The sequence below is a fragment of the Drosophila gunungcola genome (genome assembly GCF_025200985.1).
Source record: "Drosophila gunungcola strain Sukarami chromosome 3L unlocalized genomic scaffold, Dgunungcola_SK_2 000002F, whole genome shotgun sequence".
Taxonomy (NCBI): Eukaryota; Metazoa; Arthropoda; class Insecta; order Diptera; family Drosophilidae; genus Drosophila; species Drosophila gunungcola.
The window spans coordinates 5,484,948-5,507,310 of record NW_026453178.1 but is presented as its reverse complement, the minus strand read 5'-3'; the positions used below and the strand labels follow the sequence as shown (position 1 = coordinate 5,507,310).

At 41.6% G+C, this 22,363-nt stretch overlaps 5 protein-coding genes across 5 annotated transcripts in view; 2 read left to right on the top strand and 3 right to left on the bottom strand.

Moving 5' to 3' along the window:
• Positions 1-200: 200 nt before the first annotated feature.
• LOC128257477 (uncharacterized) lies at positions 201-7,614 on the bottom strand. The gene is made up of 6 exons (XM_052988497.1): positions 7,477-7,614; positions 7,069-7,417; positions 3,400-5,640; positions 3,139-3,338; positions 2,814-2,951; positions 201-2,746 (listed from the first exon to the last, which is right to left on the bottom strand). Exons 1-6 carry the CDS (start codon positions 7,483-7,485, stop codon positions 338-340), a joined length of 5,346 nt encoding a protein of 1,781 aa, XP_052844457.1. The 5' UTR covers positions 7,486-7,614; the 3' UTR covers positions 201-337.
• Positions 5,807-6,728, bottom strand: LOC128257486 (uncharacterized). The gene has a single exon (XM_052988515.1). It carries the CDS (start codon positions 6,617-6,619, stop codon positions 5,933-5,935), a length of 687 nt encoding a protein of 228 aa, XP_052844475.1. The 5' UTR covers positions 6,620-6,728; the 3' UTR covers positions 5,807-5,932.
• A 585-nt stretch (positions 7,615-8,199) lies between the features above and the next one.
• On the top strand, positions 8,200-8,505 carry LOC128257566 (transmembrane protein 258). Its single transcript, XM_052988627.1, is given in 2 exon segments — positions 8,200-8,247; positions 8,249-8,505. Coding segments are annotated over 2 exon segments (237 nt in total). The 3' UTR covers positions 8,438-8,505.
• Positions 8,486-10,799, bottom strand: LOC128257565 (tumor susceptibility gene 101 protein). The gene is made up of 7 exons (XM_052988626.1): positions 10,600-10,799; positions 10,414-10,498; positions 10,277-10,342; positions 9,931-10,206; positions 9,643-9,866; positions 9,234-9,583; positions 8,486-8,861 (listed from the first exon to the last, which is right to left on the bottom strand). Exons 1-7 carry the CDS (start codon positions 10,642-10,644, stop codon positions 8,675-8,677), a joined length of 1,233 nt encoding a protein of 410 aa, XP_052844586.1. The 5' UTR covers positions 10,645-10,799; the 3' UTR covers positions 8,486-8,674.
• Positions 10,800-16,719: 5,920 nt separating this feature from the next.
• The window catches only part of LOC128257425 (uncharacterized), a 28,942-nt gene continuing 23,298 nt past the window's right edge, over positions 16,720-22,363 (top strand). Inside the window, exon 1 of the mRNA XM_052988438.1 lies at positions 16,720-17,141. The gene's annotated coding sequence lies outside the window, so the exon portion shown is untranslated. The remainder of the gene's footprint in view (positions 17,142-22,363) is intronic.

Genomic DNA, 22,363 nt, shown 5'->3' with positions numbered 1-22,363 from the left:
TTTATTTTGATTGGGTTTTCAGATGTCACCTTAAAGAAACAATACATAATTTTTCTACGCTTACCTAACTAATGTCAAATTCATTTATGTTTAGGACTTGTCGTTTTCGATCTTAAAACAAGCCAAAGTTCTTGAATTTATGTTTGAACAAACGGTATGGAAATTATTTCATCTATTAATCAAATGATAAGGTCGAGCTATTTTGAAAATAGTCAGTTATGTATTTATTCGGTATTTGGGTAATATCTTTCAGATACCCATTGTGAAATCTGTTGGCATTTGTTAAACAAAATGAAAGTGAACCCCCAGGAAGAACCCCCAAGTCAATGGCTAGTCCTCAGTTGCACAAAAGGGAGTGCAGTCGAATAACAGCACGATAATCGTTGTGCGACAACAGACCACGCTGCGATCGCTGGAACACCCGGTTCAGGCGCTCCACGGTGTCCCTATTGGAGGTCATCTTGAAAAGATCATCGAGGTACTTGAGCGACTCGCGTGACCAGAACATGGACGGTTTGTTGGCGTCCTTGTTGATGCTGCCACGCTCGTTCTGATCCATCTCAGCCAGCAGGCGGTCGCACTCCGGGTTGAGAGTCTGGTGCAGCTGGAGATCGGCTCGCGATCGTTGCTGAGGATTATTATAGGGCATCTGGTTGAGTTGCGGACGTCGAAGCTGCTGTTCCTTCTGAAGTTGCTGATTGTTTTGCTGTTGATATTGTTGATGATATTGCTGCTGTTGTTGTTGCTGCTGTTGCAGGCGTTGCTGCTGTTGTTGCTGGCGTTGCTGCTGCTGTTGCATACGTTGTTGTTGATGTTGCTGTTCCTGTTGCAGACGTTGCTGTTGATTTTGCTGCCGCTGCTGCTGTTGTTTCTGCTGCTGCTGTTGTTGTTGCTGCTGCTGATTCGATTGCTGCTGACCCGTTTGTTGCTTTTTCTTTGGCATTTTCGGGGGTGGAGGTGGAGCCATATGCTGCCACGACGGCGGCGGAGGAGTCGGCGAGGGAGCACGCTTAGTCGGCGATTGCGGTTGACTCTGCGTTTTCTTTTGCTGAAATCCCAGCAGCACCGGATCTAGGTGAAGCGAGGGCAGGCGATTCTTCTGATCCAGACGACCATAACTATTGAGCAGGGAGTCGTAGTTGGGATGCGGATACGCAGTGAAGATCATGCGCCAATGATCCTCAATCTCGCTGCGCATCTGCGGCGTGGCGTTATCATCCGGCGAGAACTCATCAAGAAGGCGACGCAACAAGACCAAAAGCTGATCGAGATGGGTTTTGCCATTCAGGAGACCCGCCTGGCCCACCAGAATCATGTTCAACTGGCGACGCTTTTTTTCGGCCATCTTAAAGCCGTTCTTGGTGTTCAACTCTTCCAGCTCCTTGATGCGCATATAGTGGCTCTTAGCATTACCCAGATTGGTGTTCAGGCTATTGATGCCATCCCGCATAAAGCGGATGAGCACATCGATCCGTTTTGGGGGTTTCTGGCTCTGAAACTCTATGGATTTGCGCTTGACCTCCTGGTTGCGGCGCAGCAGTTTCACTTGCAGCTCCTCCTGGTGCCTTTTGAGGCCGTAGATCACCAGAACATACCCGTAGTCCTTGAAGTCCATGCGCACGCTTACTTGGCACTGCTTAGCGGCAGCGGCCAGGAAATTTCGGCCCTCAGGACTAAACAGATACTCGGATTGGTCGCGCGCCATAATGATCTTGCCCTCGCTTGGGATATCTGGCAGCTCTTCACTGGAGTCCGGATCGATAAATTCGGCAGTGTTTTGGCTACTGCTGGCGTTAACACACATGGAAATGCCCTGGCCTTGGGGGGAGATTTCGAAATCGTCATCCAGGCTTCCACTCAGGGGTATGACATCGGGCAAAGAGGCCATGGGATGATCGAGAGGTAGTTGAGTGGTAGATTGATCCTCCTGATCCTCGGTGGTTGTCGAACTGGGCACCTCGAAGTGCTCGGAAAAACTGTAATTCGAATCAGAGTCCAGCTCATGGGATGCCACCGATGGCTTGGATTTGGCGGTCTCCATCTGTGGAGTCTGAAAGTTGGTGGTAATCTCCTCACGTTGAATGGATACCGATGGATCTTCCTCAGCGGGCTCATCCCCAGGCTGCTCCTCATCTGGTTGTTCCTCATCTTGTTGTTCCTCTTCAGGTTGATGCTCTTCAGGTTGTTCCTTTTCTGGTTCCTCGTCTTCTGGTTGCTTTTCTTCCGGCTGCTCCTTTTCCAGTTCTACTTCAGGTTGCACTTCATCAGTTGCTGCCTCATCAGGTTGCTTCTTTTGTTTTGTAGGCGATCTCTTAGCCATTCCAGTTGGGACCTCTCCCCGAGCCGCCCTTACCTGAGCGTTGGGCACGTAGTCATGGCTATAAACCTTTGCCGGAATCTCCGTCAGAGCAGTGGTTGACTTCCTTTTGACTGGCTGAGTCCTGGCCAAGTTCACATGGATAAGGAATCTAGCATAGTAGCAATTTTTGGGGATATTCGGACTGTTCCATTTAAAGTTGAATGGAGTTTGAATGGCAAAGAAGCTACTCAGATCGCCAAGATAACCCACGGGTTCTCCGCGATTCTTGTAGATCCTCTGATGCGACACAATTTGGCTGGTGTAGTTGGTGCTGCGAAAGTCACCAATTCGTTGTCGGCAGTTCTCGAAGAGATGGCGTCCGGCGCAGTAGCTGCACTGTTTATTCCTGTACTGCACCCTGCTATCCAGCTCTACGTTGGATCGAGTCTGTCGGAGATTAAAGGGAAACTTAGACCGCTTGCTCCAAAGAATGGTATGTCTGGGTTACGGTTACCGTAGAGTGGTAGCGACGCCACTTGTCCGGGCAGTGATCCGTACCGTGGCCTCTCATCTTGCACAGCTGGCAGACCAGGCGGCTGTGAAAGGAGCACTTGTTGCACTGCTGCACATAAATCGCCTGCTTTGATCCGCACTAGAAAATTAAATTAATATTTTAGTAACATTTAAAAATGTATAGTGCATCTAAAACAAAAGCTTTTCGCAAAATAATGTACTGCCAAACTATGTTTAAAACCATGTTTTTTTATAGTTAAATACGATTGGGTCTGCGGAAAACTTATGTTGGCCAGTAAAATAGTCAGGTAAGATGTTCGACCTACCCCAAAACAGATGGCATTGGGACACCGGGGTTCGGCATGACCCACAGTGCCGCATAGAAAGCAAACGAGTGGCTTGCGAGGACGTGGGCACTTGGATCTTACGTGGCCCATCTCAAAGCAATTAGTGCACTTGGCGTGCGAACGGGGTCGTGCTACCGGATACCTATCAGCAGTGTTGAGCCTCCACTCCTGGCGATGTGCTGCAATAACGGAAGGTTAACAACTCAGGATCTATAAATTCGTAACAGTTTTAGCACTCACCGCTCATGCTTTTTTGAAGCTTGTGAACAGAGAAGTGTTCGCCATTCCAGCTGTCATTGTAAAAGCGGCACATCTCCTCGTTCCAGCCAATGAGTTGACCGCCCGTGGGCAGACTGTCATCCGTTAGATGTGCCACATTGTGCTCCACTTGGACGGCAGGCTCCTCCATCGTGACATCCCCATCATGCTCCTCTGGATCGGCCTCCTCAAGCTCGTTGGAGGCATCCAAATCCTCCTCGGATCTCACCGTGGTATCTGCAGTTTTGTCTCGGGAATCTTCTTCATCGGAAAGGTAGCCGCTGACATCCATTTGTTCCTCCTCCTGCGATTTTCGTGCTTGTTCATCTATGCGCTCAAACAGCGCCGCCAAACGATCCGTCATGGCATCGTGAAACTCTGCTTCGGCTTGTGAGTCAGCGTCGTCGCCAATGGAGACAGCATCGCGGGCATCAGTGTTAGCTTCTTGCACCTGTTCTTTTCCCCGACCTTTCTCCTGATTTAGCAATCTCTCGGCTATCTCCCTGGCACTTGGCAGTTGCTCCTCTGAAGCTGATTCAGAGCTGGCCTCATGGCTCGTAGATAACTTTGGTGTTTGGATACGTGCAGCTTTTTTCGGATTTTCATCAGAGTTTCGCCGTATGCTGATTCTGCGAATCTTGCGCTTGCATCGCTCCACTGCCATCCCACGGGCTATGCCAGGAACTCCAGTTGAATGGGCCCCATCATCGCTGTCTGAATCATTTAACCCATCCTCGTTGTTGCCGTCCGACTGGCTGTGATTGTTTGTTGAACAGGAGCGCTTGCGCAGACGCTTTGTCTTCTGAACACTGGCCTCCACTACCTCCTCCACGGACGAGCTGCCCGAGGGCGAGTCCACGCTGCGTATGATCGTCGGCGTGGCTCTTGACTTGGCCTTCGAGTAAATGCCACTCTCGGTGAGATCGGATTCGCTTTCGTAAACGTCTAAAGCTCTGAATTGTTGCTCATCCACTCGATAGTTTTGCTTAATCTGCTCCAGACGCGAAGGGGGAACAAATTCATATTCCGACGAGGTATCAGCCGCAGGATCTGTTTGTTGATTTTGAGAAGTGTTCGTTCCACCCACAACCACAACCTCTTTGTCATGGCCAATGGATTCCCTTAAAGCATTCTCTGTCAGAACAAGAAGATCCTCATCACTGGCTTTCTCACGTTCGGCCAACAGGCGACTGGTGTCCTTCTGGACTATGAAGTCATCGCTGGACATGACGGAACAACAGGGCGAATGCATGGATGGGGTGATGTTGCCAGTCACTACTCCCACCTCTTCCGGCTCAGTAACGCAAGACAATCCCATTTTCATATCCGTCGCGTCCATGGCATTCTCCTCGTGAAACAGCTGAGATGGCGTGCAGGCCTGCTCTCCATCGCTCTCGTCCAGTTCGATGATGGGAGTTGGTGACAGTGGCACATGCACCACATCGTCGTCAGCTGAGGATCGGCTGCTATCTGCCAGGTCCACAAACTCCACCAGTGCAGACTGCTGCTTGCGCTGCTTTTTGTTCAACTGAGCTTGTTTGGATTTCTGTTTTTTGGCAGCCAGGCGCTCCATCTGCTCCAGCTTGCGCTTGGCCTTGCCAAAGGGTCCAGGTCCTGGTTGCTGCTGCTGCTGTTTGTTCTGTTGCTGCTGTTTCTTCTGCTGCTGTTTATTTTGCGGTTGCTGCTTGTTTTGCTGCTGCTTGTTCTGTTTCTTGGGTGGGCAGTTTGGTGGGATGGCTATTAGCAGCCTCTGGTCAAAACGCTCCTCTTCGTAGGCTTCCTGGTTAGATTTGGCGGGTGAAGTTGCCTGCGGTTTTGGTTTTTGTACCACTGGCGGCTTCTTCTGCTGATTTTGCTGCTGCTTCGGCTGTTGATTTGGTTGCTGCTTTGGCTTCTGACTTTGCTGCTGCTTTTGTATCTGATTTTGTTGTTGTTTTGCCTGTTGATTTTGCTGTTGTTTTGGTTGCGGATCTTGTGGCAGTTTCGGCTGCTGATTTTGTGGCAGTTTTGTCTGCTGATTTTGTGGCAGTTTTGGTGTCTGATTTTGCTGCTTGGGCAAGGGCTTGGTCTGTGGACTTTGATGCTGTTGGTTTTGCCGCTGATTTGGTGACTGAATTGCTGGTTTAGATTGGTTTGGCGTTCCCTTTTTGGGTGTCAGCAAGGGGTTTTTGTTTTTAGGCTTCTCGAAATCCTTGGGTGATGAGAAGGAAGATACTACAGCATCTAAAAGACATACATCATATCATATAGCATTTTAGTATCGATGTTGCATAGTATCATTAGCCCTCTTGTTTTCAAGGTTGTTTTCATTTTAATATGTTAATAACGCCTACCTCCTATACATTCTATTTAATCAAATAATAAGCTTAATCTCCCTACTTTTTTATTATCTCAGATCTATTAAAAATGTCACTGTACCTAAGCCAGTATGAGCACAAGAAAACCATTTTTTTACTCCGTCTGACAAATAAAATTACCTACTTTATAAAAGCTTTTCTTTAATTTTTGGAAACTTTCAATACCAAGGTGGATTTAGCATATGGCTCAGACGAGCATTGGCCATGTCCGGTACCTCCACATCGTTCAACTTGTAGCCATGGAGTGCCAGCTCCGAAAGTTGTGACTCGCTAATGTGAAAAAGGACAAACGCCTCCGCCAGCAGGTCGGATCGGTTGGGCCAGAGTAGAACCCGCACTGCGGTGCGAAACTCGTCGATTGCCTCCCTGATCAGCTGCTGAGCTTCGGAAAGATTCTCGGGGGGAGTCATCAACTTGTCACCCATCTCAGACTGCTTGGCCTGCACCTTAAGGGCGTTCTCCAAGTGCCTCACTAGCCGCATAAACACGAACCGTCGGTAACGTTCTTCGAAATACGGCCGGGGCATATCGTGACGACTCATTTCCCGGCGAACAAGGGCGGAGAAGATGATGGCGTCCACACAAGAGCCCAGAACACTCACGGTGGCAATCAGTACGATCCCGGAGAGCAGGTACTCCACGAGCCGCTGGTTCAGCTCCTCGCACCAAAAGAATAGGTCTCGGCCGTGCCGCACGAATTGGAAGTGGAGCAGGCTCACAATGCAGAGCAAGTCGAGAGTTGCCAAGGCCAAGGTGCAGTGGTTTAAGTGGACCAACCACCTGTGTAGCACTTGCAGGCCGCACCTGCCAAGGCCTAGCAAACGACTGAGAAAGCAGGTCATCATCGAGAAGTTATGGAGAATTTGGAAGGCACGCCAAGGAAACAGAACAGTTTTTGAAAGGAAGTGCCCAAAGCCAAGTTGATTTTGTAAAGGGGGGTTTCAAAATTTCAAAAAATAAATCACGTAATTTGATTTGAAATTGATGAAATTGGTCAAAATAAAATCGAAAAGTAAATAAATGAAAGCAGAACGTTGAATGTATTGGATATTAGTTGTTTAACCAAAAGGGTTAAAAGAAGTAAAATCATAGAAACGTTCTTATGTTATAAACACAAATCACTTTTGTCATAAACAAATGCTCTGGTAAGTTTCCTGTTTCTTAAGTTAGTTGGGAAATAAATGTCCCAACCTATATATGATTGTCAGCTGTAGATATTATATGTCCTACGCAAGGTACTTTAGAAAAGACATTGATTTGTTTCTGTTTATTTCCACTACTGATTGCCTCTCACCTGGGATTGTTTTGTTTGTGGTCGCCTGCAGCTCCTCCGCCTGCGTCACCTGCCCCTTACCCTGCCTCTCACTTTCCCCTCCTCCTCCCTCCGTCCAGTAGCGTGATTTCAGTTTCAGGCCCGCATTTTTGTTGTTGATCACCCGCGTCCCGCTGACGAAACGCTGGCCAGGATTTGGCTGCTGCTGCTGCTGCGAAGGCGGTGGCATACTTCTGGCATCCTGCTCGCTAGTTGACTCCATCGCTGGATGATCCAGGGCACCTTGCTCGCCCGTTCCATCGCTGTAGTGGATCGAGGCATAGAGAATTGATTCCAGCTCGTTCAGCCGTTCGCTGTCCATCTCCTCAAGCTGCGGATTCGGATTGAGGGCTATGACAATAGGTCAATTGGAATATGGCCAGTACTCACATCACTCATTCTGCGCGTCTTTGTTTTCCTTTGCCTTTGATTTGGTTTTCTTGCGCATTGATAAAAAGTAATATAAAGAAAAAAGAGCACGTTGATGGCAGAGCACTAGTGATGGGCATTCGGAAAAGAGAGAGGTAATCGAAGCAGTGATGGCACTCTGGCTATCGGAATACGTGACTATCGAATGTTAAAAAAAGCTGATTTTTATGAAAGGAATATATGAAGGTATAATTAAAATTGATGATTAATATATTTTTGCTTGAGTTTTAACCCATATTACTTGAACTTACATTTGAACAAATAATTATTTCTTCTATAAATAATAAGGAATTCAAAAGTTTTTAGATAGGACTTTCAGAAGAATAAATGAAACAAATACTAACAATATTGCTGTTTGTTTGTTTTTTATGATCTTTTCGAAGTTACTAATATCCAATAATTAATAGATTATATGGCAACATTTCATTCACTTTTTGACTTCACAATAAAAATTAAATTCTCCCTCCCGATTGTGTTGTTATTTTGTTGACTCGATACTTGTAAACTCTATCGATTGCGGGGGTGCCGGCCGATGTCGATAACGAGTAGAGCAACCCTAGCTGCCGGGCCACGTACAATTTGCTACAAAAAATAACAAGAAGTAATTAAAGCTAAAATACAATGTAAGTGGGCCGAAAGTGTGTTAAGTATATGTCCAAACTGACGATCCTCCAACCTTTCAGTATGGATGTGATGCAGCGTTACGTTTCGCCCGTGAACCCGGCCGTTTTCCCCCCACCTCGCCACCGTGCTCCTGATAATCGGAACCTTCTTCACCGCCTGGTTCTTCATCTTCGTGGTGTCCCGGAAAAGCTCCAAGGAGAGCACCCTGATCAAGGAACTGCTGATTAGCCTGTGCGCCTCCATCTTTTTAGGATTCGGCATCGTATTCCTGCTGCTAACCGTCGGTATTTACGTATGAGATACAATCTAGGCAAAGACCATTCCGTATAGAAATAAACTAAAGATATGTCCGTGGGCGTGAACGTACATGAGGCCTTCTTTTTTATTAAGGTTTATTGTAATTCCAATTTCAAAGATTCAATTTGCGCTTAAAACAATATCGAATATATATTATGCTAACATATAAATCGTCTACACGTGCACACACTCTCCCGTCGAATAAGAAATCACGGCAACTTTTGAAACTATTGCTATTCTACCCGGCCAGTCCGGCCTTTTGTCTGCACTTTTGCATGGTGGCGCGTAGGATAAACTGCTTCCGGGACAGCTGCCGCACGTGCTTGAGGAAGGTCTCCAGGTCGATGACCCCGCCACGGAGCCCTTCGCCCAAATAATAAATGGCATCCTCGGTGGCCGCCTCATCGGCATAGGCATTGAGTAATCTGTGAATGGATAATGAGTTAAAGCTATTTTCTAGGGACAAAAGGATAAATTGGAAGTGCCAGATACGGACAATAGGGCTGTCTTGTTCTATGTCCTCTTCAATATCTGAATGGTAAGTAGTAAAATACCAGCTTTATAAACCACATTAAGCTATCTGGCCTCTTCTGGTTCGCAGAGAAACTTGATCAAGTTCGATTTTATATATTGCTATAAATAACTTTAGAGAATATTGTTGTATCATCCGCAAGTTTATACAAATGCTCTAAATGGTTAACTTTGGGATATTAAGTAACTTTGTGAGAATCTAAATTGATCAATAGAAAAGTGAAAACCAGGACCAACTTTCTTTAAGATTTCTACAATCAACTTACTGTCGGTATAGCGGCGCTGTGGTGGTCACCGCCTCGTCGGGATCAATGGCTTCGGCGCTTTCCAGCGATTCCAGGCTCTTCTCCAGCTCCTGCTCCTTGTCCTTCAGCACACTTATGTTCTTTTGCATATCAACCTGTTCGCGTTCGAGGCGCGCGATGATGGCATCGATTTTGGAACTGCCCTCAACCAGTTCCTGCTTAGTGCGATTAAGAGTTTCGATCTCGGCTTGATACTGATTCACCTTCTCCTGGATGCGACGGCGCAGCTTGTCCTCCACGGCGCTGATGAGTGATGCTTTGATGTGCTCCTCGGTTATGGTGCCCGTGGAGCTGGGATTGGACGAGGGATTCTAAAGGGAAACCGAATTATTACACACTCATCTGTGATTTTAATATTTTTAAAGCTTACATATCCCCCGGCTGGTGGGTAGCCACCGCCACCCGGCTGCGGGAAGTTCATGTAGGGCGGATAGCCGGCGGATGGGCCAGCTGGACCAGCGCCTCCCGGCGGATACGGTCCGAAATTGGAACCCGTAGGATATGGCGGAAAGTTGCCGCCACCAGCTCCGCCAGCTGTGGGATAAGGCAAAAACGAGTTGCTGCCACCGGGTCCGCCAGGCTGAGGCATAAAGGCTGAAGAAAAAACAATATATGATATGTGGATATGGACACATGGATGGAAAGAACCACCACTCACAGTTTGTGGGATATGGCGCAGCGATTTGTTCCTTGGGCTTTGAGTACACCGGCGGATGATCGCCGAAGGTCACGATCATCACCTGGATGAGCGATAGCAAGTCGGAGGAGTGCGGCTGCCAGTCGTGCAGGTAAGGCAGGTAGACCTTTCCGTTGTGATCCACGTACATCGAGACTTTTATCTGCATGGTGGGCGTGGGCTTGACAAAACACATGGGTGCATTTTGAGGATGAGTGTCCATCAACCATATACAAATGGGAATGTAGTAGGTGTTATCTGTTGGCGAAGGGAACATATTTACATTTCTACATACTATCAAGTAGCACACTTCAATATGATTAATTACTTTTGTAGACCACGGGAATAGTGCCCTGTATGGTGAACAATTCCTTGGAGCTGCCATCGTTGAATACTGAAATGGTGAAATATTTGTAGCTATGTATACACTATCCAAGTGGGATGCTGTTATCAGCTGATTCTTACCGAACCTCTGCAGGTCGTAGGTCAAGCTGCGATACGATGTGACCACATCCATCACGTCCTTTTTTGTGGCACCCACATATTTATACTGCAAATAATTTCATTATTATCGTTAATTGCGTTGCGTGCAGAAGAAAGGAAAGAGGAAAATCCCAGAGAGTGGGTGCATGACTCATAGACGGGCCTCACCTTTGATAGATACTTTGTTATTTGTGTCTCCTCGACCGCGGGCATTATGCTTGGCAAACCAGATCGGCTAGAATCGAATTCCTCCTCAAATTCGTCTTAGATTTAGTGATTTTTCGTAGGCAAGTTCACAGCAAATTTGTTGAATGAAAACAAAGTGATAGTATCGAAACGCTGACTTAGTGTGACCGTCTGCTTTTTCGTACTACAACACATTACGGATTTCTGGCTCATCGCCAAGTGGTCATTTTTGGCCAAAACTTCATGCCGGAAAATTAATTTTATTTGGCTTTCCCCATTTTAATCCGAATTTTTGTGCAACAAAATAAAACTACCTATATGCTATAGACTAGCACTTTAAATTATGACAAAAAATACCATTTGGTTATTGTATTTTTGAATAACCAGTGATGCCACCCTTTTAAATTGCTATCGCCAAAAACCGTTACATCTCAGTCAATAGCTTAAAATGAATAAAACAAAGGCAGGTGAATTTTCTGTGCTAAACGCTTCTTAAATGTATACAAAACAAAATATTTTAAGTTATTAATTATTTGATAAGAACATTTAGAGCACACAAAGAACACATGACCTTAAAAATATCTTAATATTAAATATTTTATTTATTTTATTTTTTAAGTTATATGAAAAATAATCTAATACAAAGAGATCAAAACTCATATTCCATATATAAAGTTTAACCACGATATTATTTAAAATCATTAAATATTTATAAAAACTGAAAAATGGATCAATGTTTTAGTACTCTTAATTCCTCACCAGTACTCTTGAACGATTCTATTTAATTTAGAATTGTAATTTCACTTTTGTTTAAAAATAAACCAAAAAGTTATGGCAAAGGAAAGTTCAATGGCTTTAAATGATTTGAGCAATTTTGTTTTAATGACTCAAAATTCTTTGCTTAATTCCAGTTGCCCATTCTGATTTTAATTAACCAAATCTTGTACAGATCGGAGCCCTCAGGCCACAATTAAGCTAAAAAAGCGTCAATTGACGATTGGCTTATCTCTGCAAAATAAATCCACGTACCGACCCATTGCTCCACTCGTTAAGCCTAATTGTGCCCAGAAATTGGTGCAAGTCGTTAAACTTTTTCGAGGCACTTTGTCGCGAATTTCAATTCCGTCGCGGATTTCGCTTTGACAGTAATTACTTCCAATGTCTCAAGTTCGCGCACATAAAATTTCGATTTCAAGGAAGGTCAGCTCTAATGCCTTTTGTTACTGTTTGCTTTGCTGATTGAATTCTGGCCAAAGCGCAATCAATGAACAAGTACAGTAGCCAAAATGTTGCCCTATCATTAAGGGTAGATCAGCAGTGGCATTGCTGGGATATTATGTTAATTGTTAGGAGTTCTAGAACAACATCTTACATAAAAATTTGTAAACAATTTTAAAATTCTTGTGATTTAGATATTACAATTATTATTTACTTCCATGGCTTGAGAAATTGAAAATATATAAAAATAGACTGGGTATGGCTGCTTCGGTTGGATTGACTTTTTTGGTGGAATGGCAAGTGCTTTTGGGCAATTGGCTTCTTGTGCGTTTTGCCTTCGGCCAAATACAAATTGTTGGTCATGTGTACTTGAACTCGCTTGAAGCGCTCGGCTGAAGTTCAAATTAAAAGAGAATTCACATAAATCACTTTGGGCATACTCTGGCTGGCTGACTGCCGATTACTCATACGCCTCGTGGTCGCTTTTAATTAGCTAACGCGATTCTTATCACTGTTGGCCACAGCTACTGCTGGGCAACTCAGGCTGGAAACAAACCTGAAGCTACTTCAGCTCCGGCTATGCACTGAAAAAACTATGATAATTTTTGTTCTGAATCTAAATGACAATTTTTAATACCACAACTTTAACAACATCTCTGATACCATTAGAACTTAATAATTTTAGATCTTTTGTTACTATTTCATGTAAATACTTAATAACTTAATAAGTAATAAATAAAACCGAAAATTTGGTATAGCCACCATTGATAGAATTTACATAGATTTTTGTTTGGCTGGTTTATTTGTGTGGCTTATTTGTTCCGTTGTTTTTTTTTTAATGACTTCATAAGTTTCAAGATATGGCTGCTTTACCAATAAAGCATTTTTGATTAAAAAAGATTTCCGTGACACCCCTGATAATAAAGTATATGTCTTAAGAAATATCGAAATATTTTTCTGTGTGGCTGTGTAATTGCCTGCTTTTGTAAACTTGATTTTCTCAACCGCGTTGACCTCCGGCCAGCTGTGTGCTTCGTCTTCTGCCACCGCGATAATGATAATCATCGTAATAATCGCGTTTCTCGGATCTTTGTGTGCGTCGTCTATTCTCTCTTTTGGCTGTGAAATCTTCTAGCCCATGTCCCAAGGCCATCCAAATTACAACAAAGCTCTGGGCAGCGGCAATTGAGTTCATTATCATAATAACCCATTGACCAACTAACTGTTGTAAGTTTTTATTTTTACTTAATTTTTTCCGTGGACAACGTTTTTGATTGGCCTGGGAGGTCTTGCTCTTAACGCAGCTCAGAATCGAAAGTAGAATAATTTATGCGAGATTGCGGGATTGGACCACCCACGTTCTCGCAATCCGGCGATTGTATCTCGTTCAGAAGTCATCAATTTTGTCAACCGAATCTCAAAGCTCGATTAATCACTTCACGCCTGCCAATGACTTTTAATGAGTTGCCTTGTGAGCAATAAATTTAATTAAAACAATTTCAGCACTTTGAGGCCGAGTACTTGACCCAAACAGACGATCCGGGCCGAAGTTCTAGCCTGATGAATCCGTTTCGGCATAATGGTCAGAAGCGGAAGTGGGCAGGCAAAGCGCGGCTAATTGGCAGCCATTATGTCTTTACATTCGAAAATGGCAAGTCTTCACTCTGAATCGAGTCTTATTTTCGGCGTACTTATTGCTCGGAGTTCTAAAAATAAAGCCTAATGAGCACCGCCGCTTAAACAGTAATAGACTAAAAATAAATGCCAATGAAAAAACTAATGAAATTAATCTGTCAGTGGGTTCCAAGTGACCGCAAAAAGAGATTTCATGGAGAAAAGCTTAAATTCCCCGCGGAATTGAAAGGAACAGCACCCATTAAACTCATTATTCATGTGGATCAGCCCCAGTGACCTCTTCCAAAAGGCGGAAAACCAATTGAAACTCCCCTGTAATGCTATTAAATGTTATTTATTATGATGCCATAAAAACAATAAACCATTTGAACAAAAGCCCAGCGCAAGAATCAATAATACACCTGATGCTGCCATGACATGCTATATATATCCATTGCTAGCCATATGATTGTGTTTTCGGTACCAGCCCCCACTGACAATATCATTAACAACAAAGAACACATTTCTGCCAGCATCACTTTGCAGCTATTAATGAACAATACACGAAACATTGAAAAAAACAAAACCAATCCAAGAACAAATAAATACGTAGAAACACACAAAGCATGAAATAATATTCAATAAGATATTTGAACTTTGAACATGAGTAGAATTGCGGCTAGATCTGATGAAAAATGTTTAGCTACCACTAAGAGGTTTATTTATTTTTGCTAATTAGTCCTTAATTTTCTTTTTGCTTCATATGTAATAACATAATAAAAAAAGGATTTTAAATACAAGTTCAAATAGCTTAAGAATAAAACTAAAAAAGGAAAAGCAAATTAAATTTCAGACAAATTAATAAACTAAGAATTTCAATACGGATATGCACCGTATAACAAATAAAATAAGAAATGTATATCATTAACTAAAAGTATTTTTGGCCATGAGGAAATTGGTTATTCACTGAGCTAAGAAAAAAATAAAAGACTTAAATTTAAGCTAAAAGGGTTTTAATTTTCTCCTTAGGGGATTGTTAATAGCTTAATTACATATTCTTTTCAGCTTCCATCTCCAACAATTCATCTTAAAATCTTGAAGCAAAAACACGAGTGGGCCCTCTGCTTTTGGGCGTATCTGGGGTTCACTTCCGGGTCAAACCCCGTATTCACCTGCTGCTCCACCCCGCCTTCCCGAGCGTTTTACATTCGTGAACTCTGCCACTCGACGACTGAAACCATTAATTAATAAATTGCTTTGTTTTTGTGACAAAGTACCCAAATTTGTTCGTGTGCTCAGATGATTGATGGTTCTTTGATTTGTGCAAACTTTGAATTAGCCATCATTTGTTGGCCTGTCAGTAATCGATGAATTGAACGGGGACTGGGATTCGGGCGACGTGTTCCTGCTCCGGGCGACAATCTCTGTGGATGGGCCGTTAGCTCTAGTTCCGCATTGCTGGCTAAAATATTATCAATCAAAATAATATTTTTCGAAAAGCTTCCCAGGTATTTTCCAGTTCGAGTTTACTGACTTTTGGAAGAGCACTAAATTAAAGCAATGACAGCGCTGACAGCTTAGAATGTGAAATGAGCCTAGGAAAACCTTCGGCCAGTTGTTTTTTTTTTCGTTTTCTAGAACCCAAAAACCCATTTCAACTCGACATTAATTTTTCAGCATAATGACGACAGGCACAATTACCCAGATTTTTGAATAGACCTTCAATGTCATCATTACAGGAAGCATTTTGTTTTATTTGGCTTAGTAAAGAGAGCTCAGTTTTTAGCCCTGGCCGCCTTATCACGTCTCAAAACTATTCTAATTATCAATGACTTTTGGTATAAAATTAACTGCCATCTGTCTATGTTTATGGCTACTGTTTTTGCCTCGATCTTGGCTTTAGATTGCTGTTAGATTTCGCATAAAAGTTCAATTAATTATATTATTTGTATTTTGTTTCGTTTCTGCTCCGCTATCGTTAAAACGAAATTTATGAATGATCATTGGCTGACTTGGGGTTTCCAGTTTTCGATTTGAATTCAAATACTGGGCACGTAATCACCTAGGCCAAAGCACTCACACACGAATTGGTTTATATAATTCTATGACCATTTCGCATCGTAATCTTTGCAGTTAAATGAATTGATTTTGTTCGTTTTTCTGGTAATTAATGAAGTGGCGAAAAATCTCAGCTCAACTCCTTTCAAGTGGCAAATTAGAACAGAAATTGATTGATGCTGATTGAATAAGTTTCGGATTTGAATGCGGTCTGTGAGTCACCAAAAAAAAAATTAGTCACTCCTAAAGTGGGTTGTGTAGACTTATATTTGTGAAAAGAAGAATTTTGGGGGAATTCCTTAGTATCACTCATGACTCTTCCACAGAATTTTGATTTTTTAATTATCATTAAAATATATTTGTTTAAAGCTTTGAAAACAAAATTATATTTTCAGAATCTCTATTCTAGTACGATTATTCTGCTGTTTACATTTATTTATAAAAAGTTTGCGTACTTTATCAGCTTAATCTGAAACTACAGCAATTATTTAAACCAAGTACAAGCTTTTTAAAACATAAAACCCATTTGTCAATAATTCTTATTTTAGTCACAACGAACATTTACCTTAAATAATTCACCGTTCAATCATATGATTATACTCCCCTTGGTCACGATCCACAGTAGCACTTCACTGACCACATCCGAGTGCCGCAGTTACTCATCAATTTGACGAGTGCTTCCGGTAATGCGAAAACCGCCTGACGCAAATCAAAAGACTTAGGCAACGAACTTTTCGACCTTTCTCATGCGCCCAGCCAGCCAAACTTACAAAACACAACGCCGCTACCTAAGTGAACTTTAATTGTCTCCAGGGCCACGCCCATTCGCCCTCGATGCGCCCACCGCAAGACTAGTGCCCCAGGGGCCATCGATGAGTTTTGGCACGTAAAATTGATTTTTGTGCCGGGCAGAACTTATTTTCGTGTATTACGTGACCTGGCAGCTGCCCCAGAGATAATGAGCGGCCCGAAGATCGCAGCCACGTCACCGCGAATGGAATGCAAGGCAAAGAGCATTCGTTGCGCCTGCCCCGGCAATTGAACGAAAAACCCGAGAAGCCTAAGCTGAATTTAAATTTAAATTAAATGAAAAATTGATGTACCGTCTGCTCGGCGGCGGTCGAGGCTTTTTTTGTCGAGCGCTAAATGTTTGTTTTGGGTTGACAGTTGTCAGTTGGCGTTGTCCGGCATCGGGAGTCCCACCGCTGTCTCCTTCCCAAATTCCGAATAAAAAACGAAAACTTAAAAACGTATTTCAAACAAAATCTTTTCGCTCGTGTGTGCTCTCAACAATTGTTCTTTAAGTCCAGCTAGCAAAGGCAAACAATTCTAGGAAGCCCACTGCGAGCGACACCCACAGAGGAGAACTTCAGACCCCAGACACTCAAAAGTGCATGAAACAAAAAATTAAACAAAAACTTTAGTAGCTTGAGCCTGGGACTAACAAAGAGTGGCGTTAAAACCAAACCCGAAATCATTTTATAAACAAACGCGTTCATTGACCAATTTTATACAAGCAGACAACAAAAGCCAGCAATCAAATGCGTCACGCTTGACTCAAAAGTCAACCACAGCAATAATAAGAAAATTTTAATAAAGCAAGACAAGGAAGAAAATATATAGCCAGATAAAAGGTAAGTTGTTTATTTCATTTTAAAATAGAGGAAAATTTAAGAAATATAAATGTTCTCATTTCGAAAGATAATAAAAAACTTATTTAGTTTAAGTATTTCTCTTTATTGTTAGAAACAGGATTGCAAGGAAAATAACCCACCCTTTATATATATTAAATGTTACATAGAAGTCGTTTTTTTTTTACGAAAGGTAAAAAAAATGTATCTCTTTATGTCATTTTGGGACATTTAACTTATTATTTACAAATTTCAATTTAATACAGATCATTACAAATCAGTTATCCTTATTAGTTTTATTAGTTTTGTTTATGTATCCAGTATATAGACCCTCTTTTTTCGGTGTATTAATTTGTGAACAAAAAACTGGCGCCAGTTGCGTTTTCTTACTAAATTTATCGTTATGTTTTGCTAATTTTATTTGCGGTTTTCGCATTTCGCAGTTTCCTAAGAATTTGCCTGAGAATTCGATATAAAATTCAAAGGCAGTCAACATATTTTAAATATTTGATATGTATATATTTTGCATAAATTTGCGCTGGCGCCAGTTGTGCTGAGTCATTGACCGAAAAAAAAAGAACACCGATGGAAATCAAATGGAATCGAATGAATTCCAAACTGGAAAATTGCCAACTGATCGACTGCCAGGGTCAATTGAAACCAAATGATTGATATGTAATTTGGTGGGAGGAGGTAGTTAGGGGGCGGTGTCAAGAGGAGGCGTGTCACACAGTTCTGAGTGGCGGTAAACGCTGCCAGCTGTTCCGCTCGAAAGACCGAGACAGTTCGGCGGTGACTTTAGTCAATAGTCTATAGTCTATAGTCTATTGTATAAAGCCATAAATCGCGCTCAGAACATGTGCACAGCTGTGCGCCCTAGACAAGGCCACAAAACATCAAGTTTTACTTTGTGGGCATGCAATTTGAGTCCAATTAGCTGAAAGGGTAATCTGCTGATTATCACCTACGGCTGCAGCTTTATTAAATGCTGCCTCATCTCGACCGCTCTGATATGCATACAGATGGTTATCCACATCAGACACATGTGTATAGATATTCTATATTATATCTAAAAGTTGTCATTCCGTTTGCCTTGCATATGAGACTCGGATCGTGTTCGCCAGCTAAAAAAAAATCGTGTCTAATTTGTAGATTCTCTTGTGCTTTTTTTCTATTTCACATCTGTTGCCGATGCACTACATCGATAGTCAGATGGATATATATAGATATATGCCGGGGGATTTATAGCCAGCCGTTGCATTAGCATTTGCATTCATAACTCAGCAGATGTAGAAATCCGGCAAAAAAGTTTTGTACATTTGTATGGAGATTTGTAGAAAAATTGTTGCGCCCGTAAATGACACATATTTGAAATTCGAATTTGCAATTGAGGCATTAGACACTAAACTGCGGGGTCGCATATCAAACTTTAACGGAACAAATTGACAATATAATTTAAATATTTTTCTGTCGTTATTTAAAATATTTATTTTTTATCTATATTATAATGATTATAATGTATACATATTACCAAAAAAACATTTTTGTGAATTGTTTACAAGTTGTATTGGAATTAGACAAACCAAAAAAAGAAATCAATAAAATTCAGCCAAATAGTAAGAATAATAAACATAAATAAATAAATTTTGGCAAACTTAAAAAGAAGTTACTATCTTAAAGCTTTCTTTTCTTTATTTATAAGACAATTCTGCTTTGAGGTTAAGAATCGAAATAATAAGTTAATAAAATATATGAAATAAATGCCAAAATCATTAATGACCATATAAATACTTAAAAACCCAAGAAAGATGATTTTCTGCCTGAAAAGTTGTTGCACAATTTATTTGAAATGTTTGCTGTGTAGCCTAGTGCAGGTTCGAACTCATCTGGCAGCTGCTGCAGTAACCCTACCACTTGCTGAACGCCCCCTCACCGCCCCTCTTGGCCTGTTTTATGTGACCGCACAATTAATGCACGTAGCGTTTGCCAAGTCGACTAATTTCGCAAGTGCCACGGCCCGTTCATAATTACCATGATTTGCGATTTTGCCATCGCACTTAACCCTTTTGGCCAAGTCAGCTGAATTACCGCGAGCCAAATGGGGACTGGAACGTTATCGAAGCCAATTGATTGACTAGATCTGACTGACATGCCGAGAATTGAGAACCCTCTGGTGGTGGGTGAGTGATGGAAATGGAAGCCCAGTTCAGATATGCTCACGAACTGGCTCGCGCCTTTTTTTCTATTTTTTATTTTAGACAATTATCGTCTTGAACTTGTCTCTAATGTTTATTTATATAAGCCAAATGATCCGGCAAGTCGGCTGCCAGGGGAATGGGGGTTTCGCATTCATTAGATAACTTAAGCGAACCGAACCGAACGAACCGGAGATTGTCCCATTAATGAATGCAAAATAGTTGGTAAGATCGAGAATCGCGTTGGCGTGGGAATAGAATCGGTGACCCTGTGACCAACTAATGGATCGGTCGCTTGGCTGCACAATTGAAGTCTAATTGAAACTAGGAAGTCTAGAAATGGGAAGTGGATTACATTTCGAGGGCAATTAGCGCGAAGATTTCGTAATAAATCAAAGACAAAGAGACTGATTTCCGACTTTAGTTCCGCGATGCGTGTCCAGCCCTCCGGATCTGGTTTAGTTATGGCTATTCTTTTTTTAGCCACCGCCTCCACTTGGCAAGGTCGCGAAGCGTGGCCATATCAAGTATACGCAGATGAGTAATGCCCATTAAATGAGTTGTTATACTTGTTACCGCCGCCAGTGCCAGTGCCAGTTCCAGTGCCTTTGCCTCGGCCTGGGCCTGGGTGCTCCCCTAATGGTCTATAAAGAATTGAAATTGGCCATTAGCCGGACGGACGAAACGTAACCCCGAACAAAGAGCAGGAAGCCAGGCGGCAAATGCAAAATTAATAACAACAGCGAAATAAGTGCTCAAAATATGTTTGCCATTTAACGCTTTAAAATGTAACAAGTTTCGAAATAATAAAAACAAATTTTTCATTTAATTAACCATTAATGGCAACGAGTGCTATACAGCTGTCTGCCAAAAATGGAAAACTGTTTACCAAAAATAATTTAATTTAAGGGAGGTTATATTAATCAAAGAAACTGGTTGATCTTGGGAACTTAAAAAAGTTATTTAATATTTTTTCTAAATGGTTCTTCTTTTTTTTTTAAATTCTAATTGTTTTAAGGTTGTTCATTTGTATTTGTGTATACAAATGTTTTGTTAATATTAATCAATCAGTTGACTTACTGATTTTGGTAATTAAAAAAAAATATTGTACGTTTTTAAGCTTTACAGATTTTTAATGCAGTTTCTAAACACCTGTTCTTTTAGAACGTTTCTGTCATTACATTTTGTATGCTAATTGTAATATAGACTTTGGTTACTTACTTGCATGTTGATGTGTTACTAAGCCGCCGAGTTTCAACTAATTGGAATACGACTTATAAGTATGCATTCTTTATTAATGTCTGGCCGACCTATATTTCTAATTTAATTTCATTTGAAACACGCTCATAAAAATAATCTATTGTATATACATAGCTTATTATAAAAGTTGATACGAATAATGTTCTGATAATTTTACAAATTATTTAATATGATTGGTCCACTTTCGTTTGCATTTTCCAAGCCCTTGAGTGATTTAAAATGAAAAGCCCTTGGCAGAGGTCCCCGACCTGCGATCGCCGGTCCACAAACTTTCCCAACAACCTTAGAGAACGTTTAGCAAACAGTGGCAAGGGCAGTACAGTGAAATCTGGCCAAAATCAGCGTTAATGCTAAACCGCAGTTGAAGGTTTCTCAGCTCTAGCTGAGCAGAAATATTTCGTAGTTTTCAGCTTGTAGATTGTATGCATATAAATTGTAAATAATTTGCAAGCTTGTTTTGCCGTCTTGTTGTTGTTGCTGCTGTCCGTCAGTTTTTTTTTTTATAATTTGATTGAGCTACCGAAAAATTGAACGAGGCACGAGTTGGTCCCCCACATCTCCGATCGCCATACCGTTTGCCATAGTTCAAAAATTATGACAGCTGCACGTCGTTGAGTTGCTGACCAGCCTGACAGTTTATATTTATTAATATCTTACTTATTAAGTTACCCATGTTGAGCGTAACCAATTGATTTGCCAAAAATTGCTATTTTGCTGAGTTCAACGACCGATAAGCAATTCGACATTGACTTTGCCACTTTTTGGCAAACTCATTTAACATTAATTATTAATTAGAGTTGTCATACTAATATTTACAATAGTTAAGGCATTAGTAGCAGTGAGCAAATTGGCTCTTTGAGTGGTAATTTCAAAATAACTTAAACAGTCGTAAACAAGTAATTACATATGTCAGCAAAGGCATCGCTTTGTTTGAGTTATGTACTTAGATTGATATTATAAAATAATAAAAAAGGTAATAGAAAATGATATTAAAAATAGTAAGAAAAAATAAACTCGTTTGGCAAATACAACACTTCGTATTTGTAATATGCCATTAAATCGTCAGTCAACATGGCGTATGTGTAATACACTTTAAATAATGGTTTCTAAAGAAATTATTAATTTACAAGTCTTTTTATTACACTGGAATCATAGAATATTGTATGCTGAATATAAATTTCAACATTCCCCCAACAATTTATAAACATAAAAAAGTAATTTATGGCAGCAATTTTATTTAAGGCTATTCAAGAGCTGTAAGAGGTTTGATTAGTTTTCTATAAGCCACTGGCAAATGATATATATATCTATATACTAACAAGTATTAAGCTATGTACACACCTCGGCTTAATTTCAAACTCCCACCCGGGAAATCTTGACTTTTGCACTTGGGTTGGTTCGATCAATTCAAGCCATCCATGCAAATGTCAGCCCAGACACCGTTAGCGCGAATAACTGTAATTAAAGTCATAGCCGGCTCAGCTGGCCAAGAGCTGTTTAGTTGGTAAGTCGCTGCCAAGGCTCTTTAACCATTTGTCAAGCGATCTCACACTTTGGCTAAGACTCTAGACTCTAGACTCTAGATGGCAGACCCCCGCCTGGGATCAGACCTCGCCGAGAGGCAGGGAAAATATTATTTTTAATTTGTATTTCAAGCGTTTCGCATTACCAAGGTTCTTGGCCAGCTTTGATACACTTATTTTCTCTTATTTCGCCGCTATTGTGCAGGCGGTGTAAATATTTTGGGTGGAAATTAGCAGCAATTTGCAA

Bases quoted from the DNA above. Each gene is read 5' to 3' on its own strand.
- LOC128257486 (XM_052988515.1), bottom strand. From the start codon at position 6,619: ATGATGACCTGCTTTCTCAGTCGTTTGCTAGGCCTTGGCAGGTGCGGC.
- LOC128257477 (XM_052988497.1), bottom strand. The intron at 3,339-3,399 runs GTGAGTGCTAAA...CCGTTATTGCAG, and splicing joins GCTTCAAAAAAGCATGAGCG to CACATCGCCAGGAGTGGAGG. The intron at 2,952-3,138 runs GTAGGTCGAACA...TTAATTTTCTAG, and splicing joins CCAATGCCATCTGTTTTGGG to TGCGGATCAAAGCAGGCGAT.
- LOC128257565 (XM_052988626.1), bottom strand. From the start codon at position 10,644: ATGCCCGCGGTCGAGGAGACACAAATAACAAAGTATCTATCAAAG. The intron at 10,343-10,413 runs GTAAGAATCAGC...TCACCATTTCAG, and splicing joins CTACGACCTGCAGAGGTTCG to TATTCAACGATGGCAGCTCC. The intron at 9,584-9,642 runs GTAAGCTTTAAA...GTTTCCCTTTAG, and splicing joins ACCCACCAGCCGGGGGATAT to AATCCCTCGTCCAATCCCAG.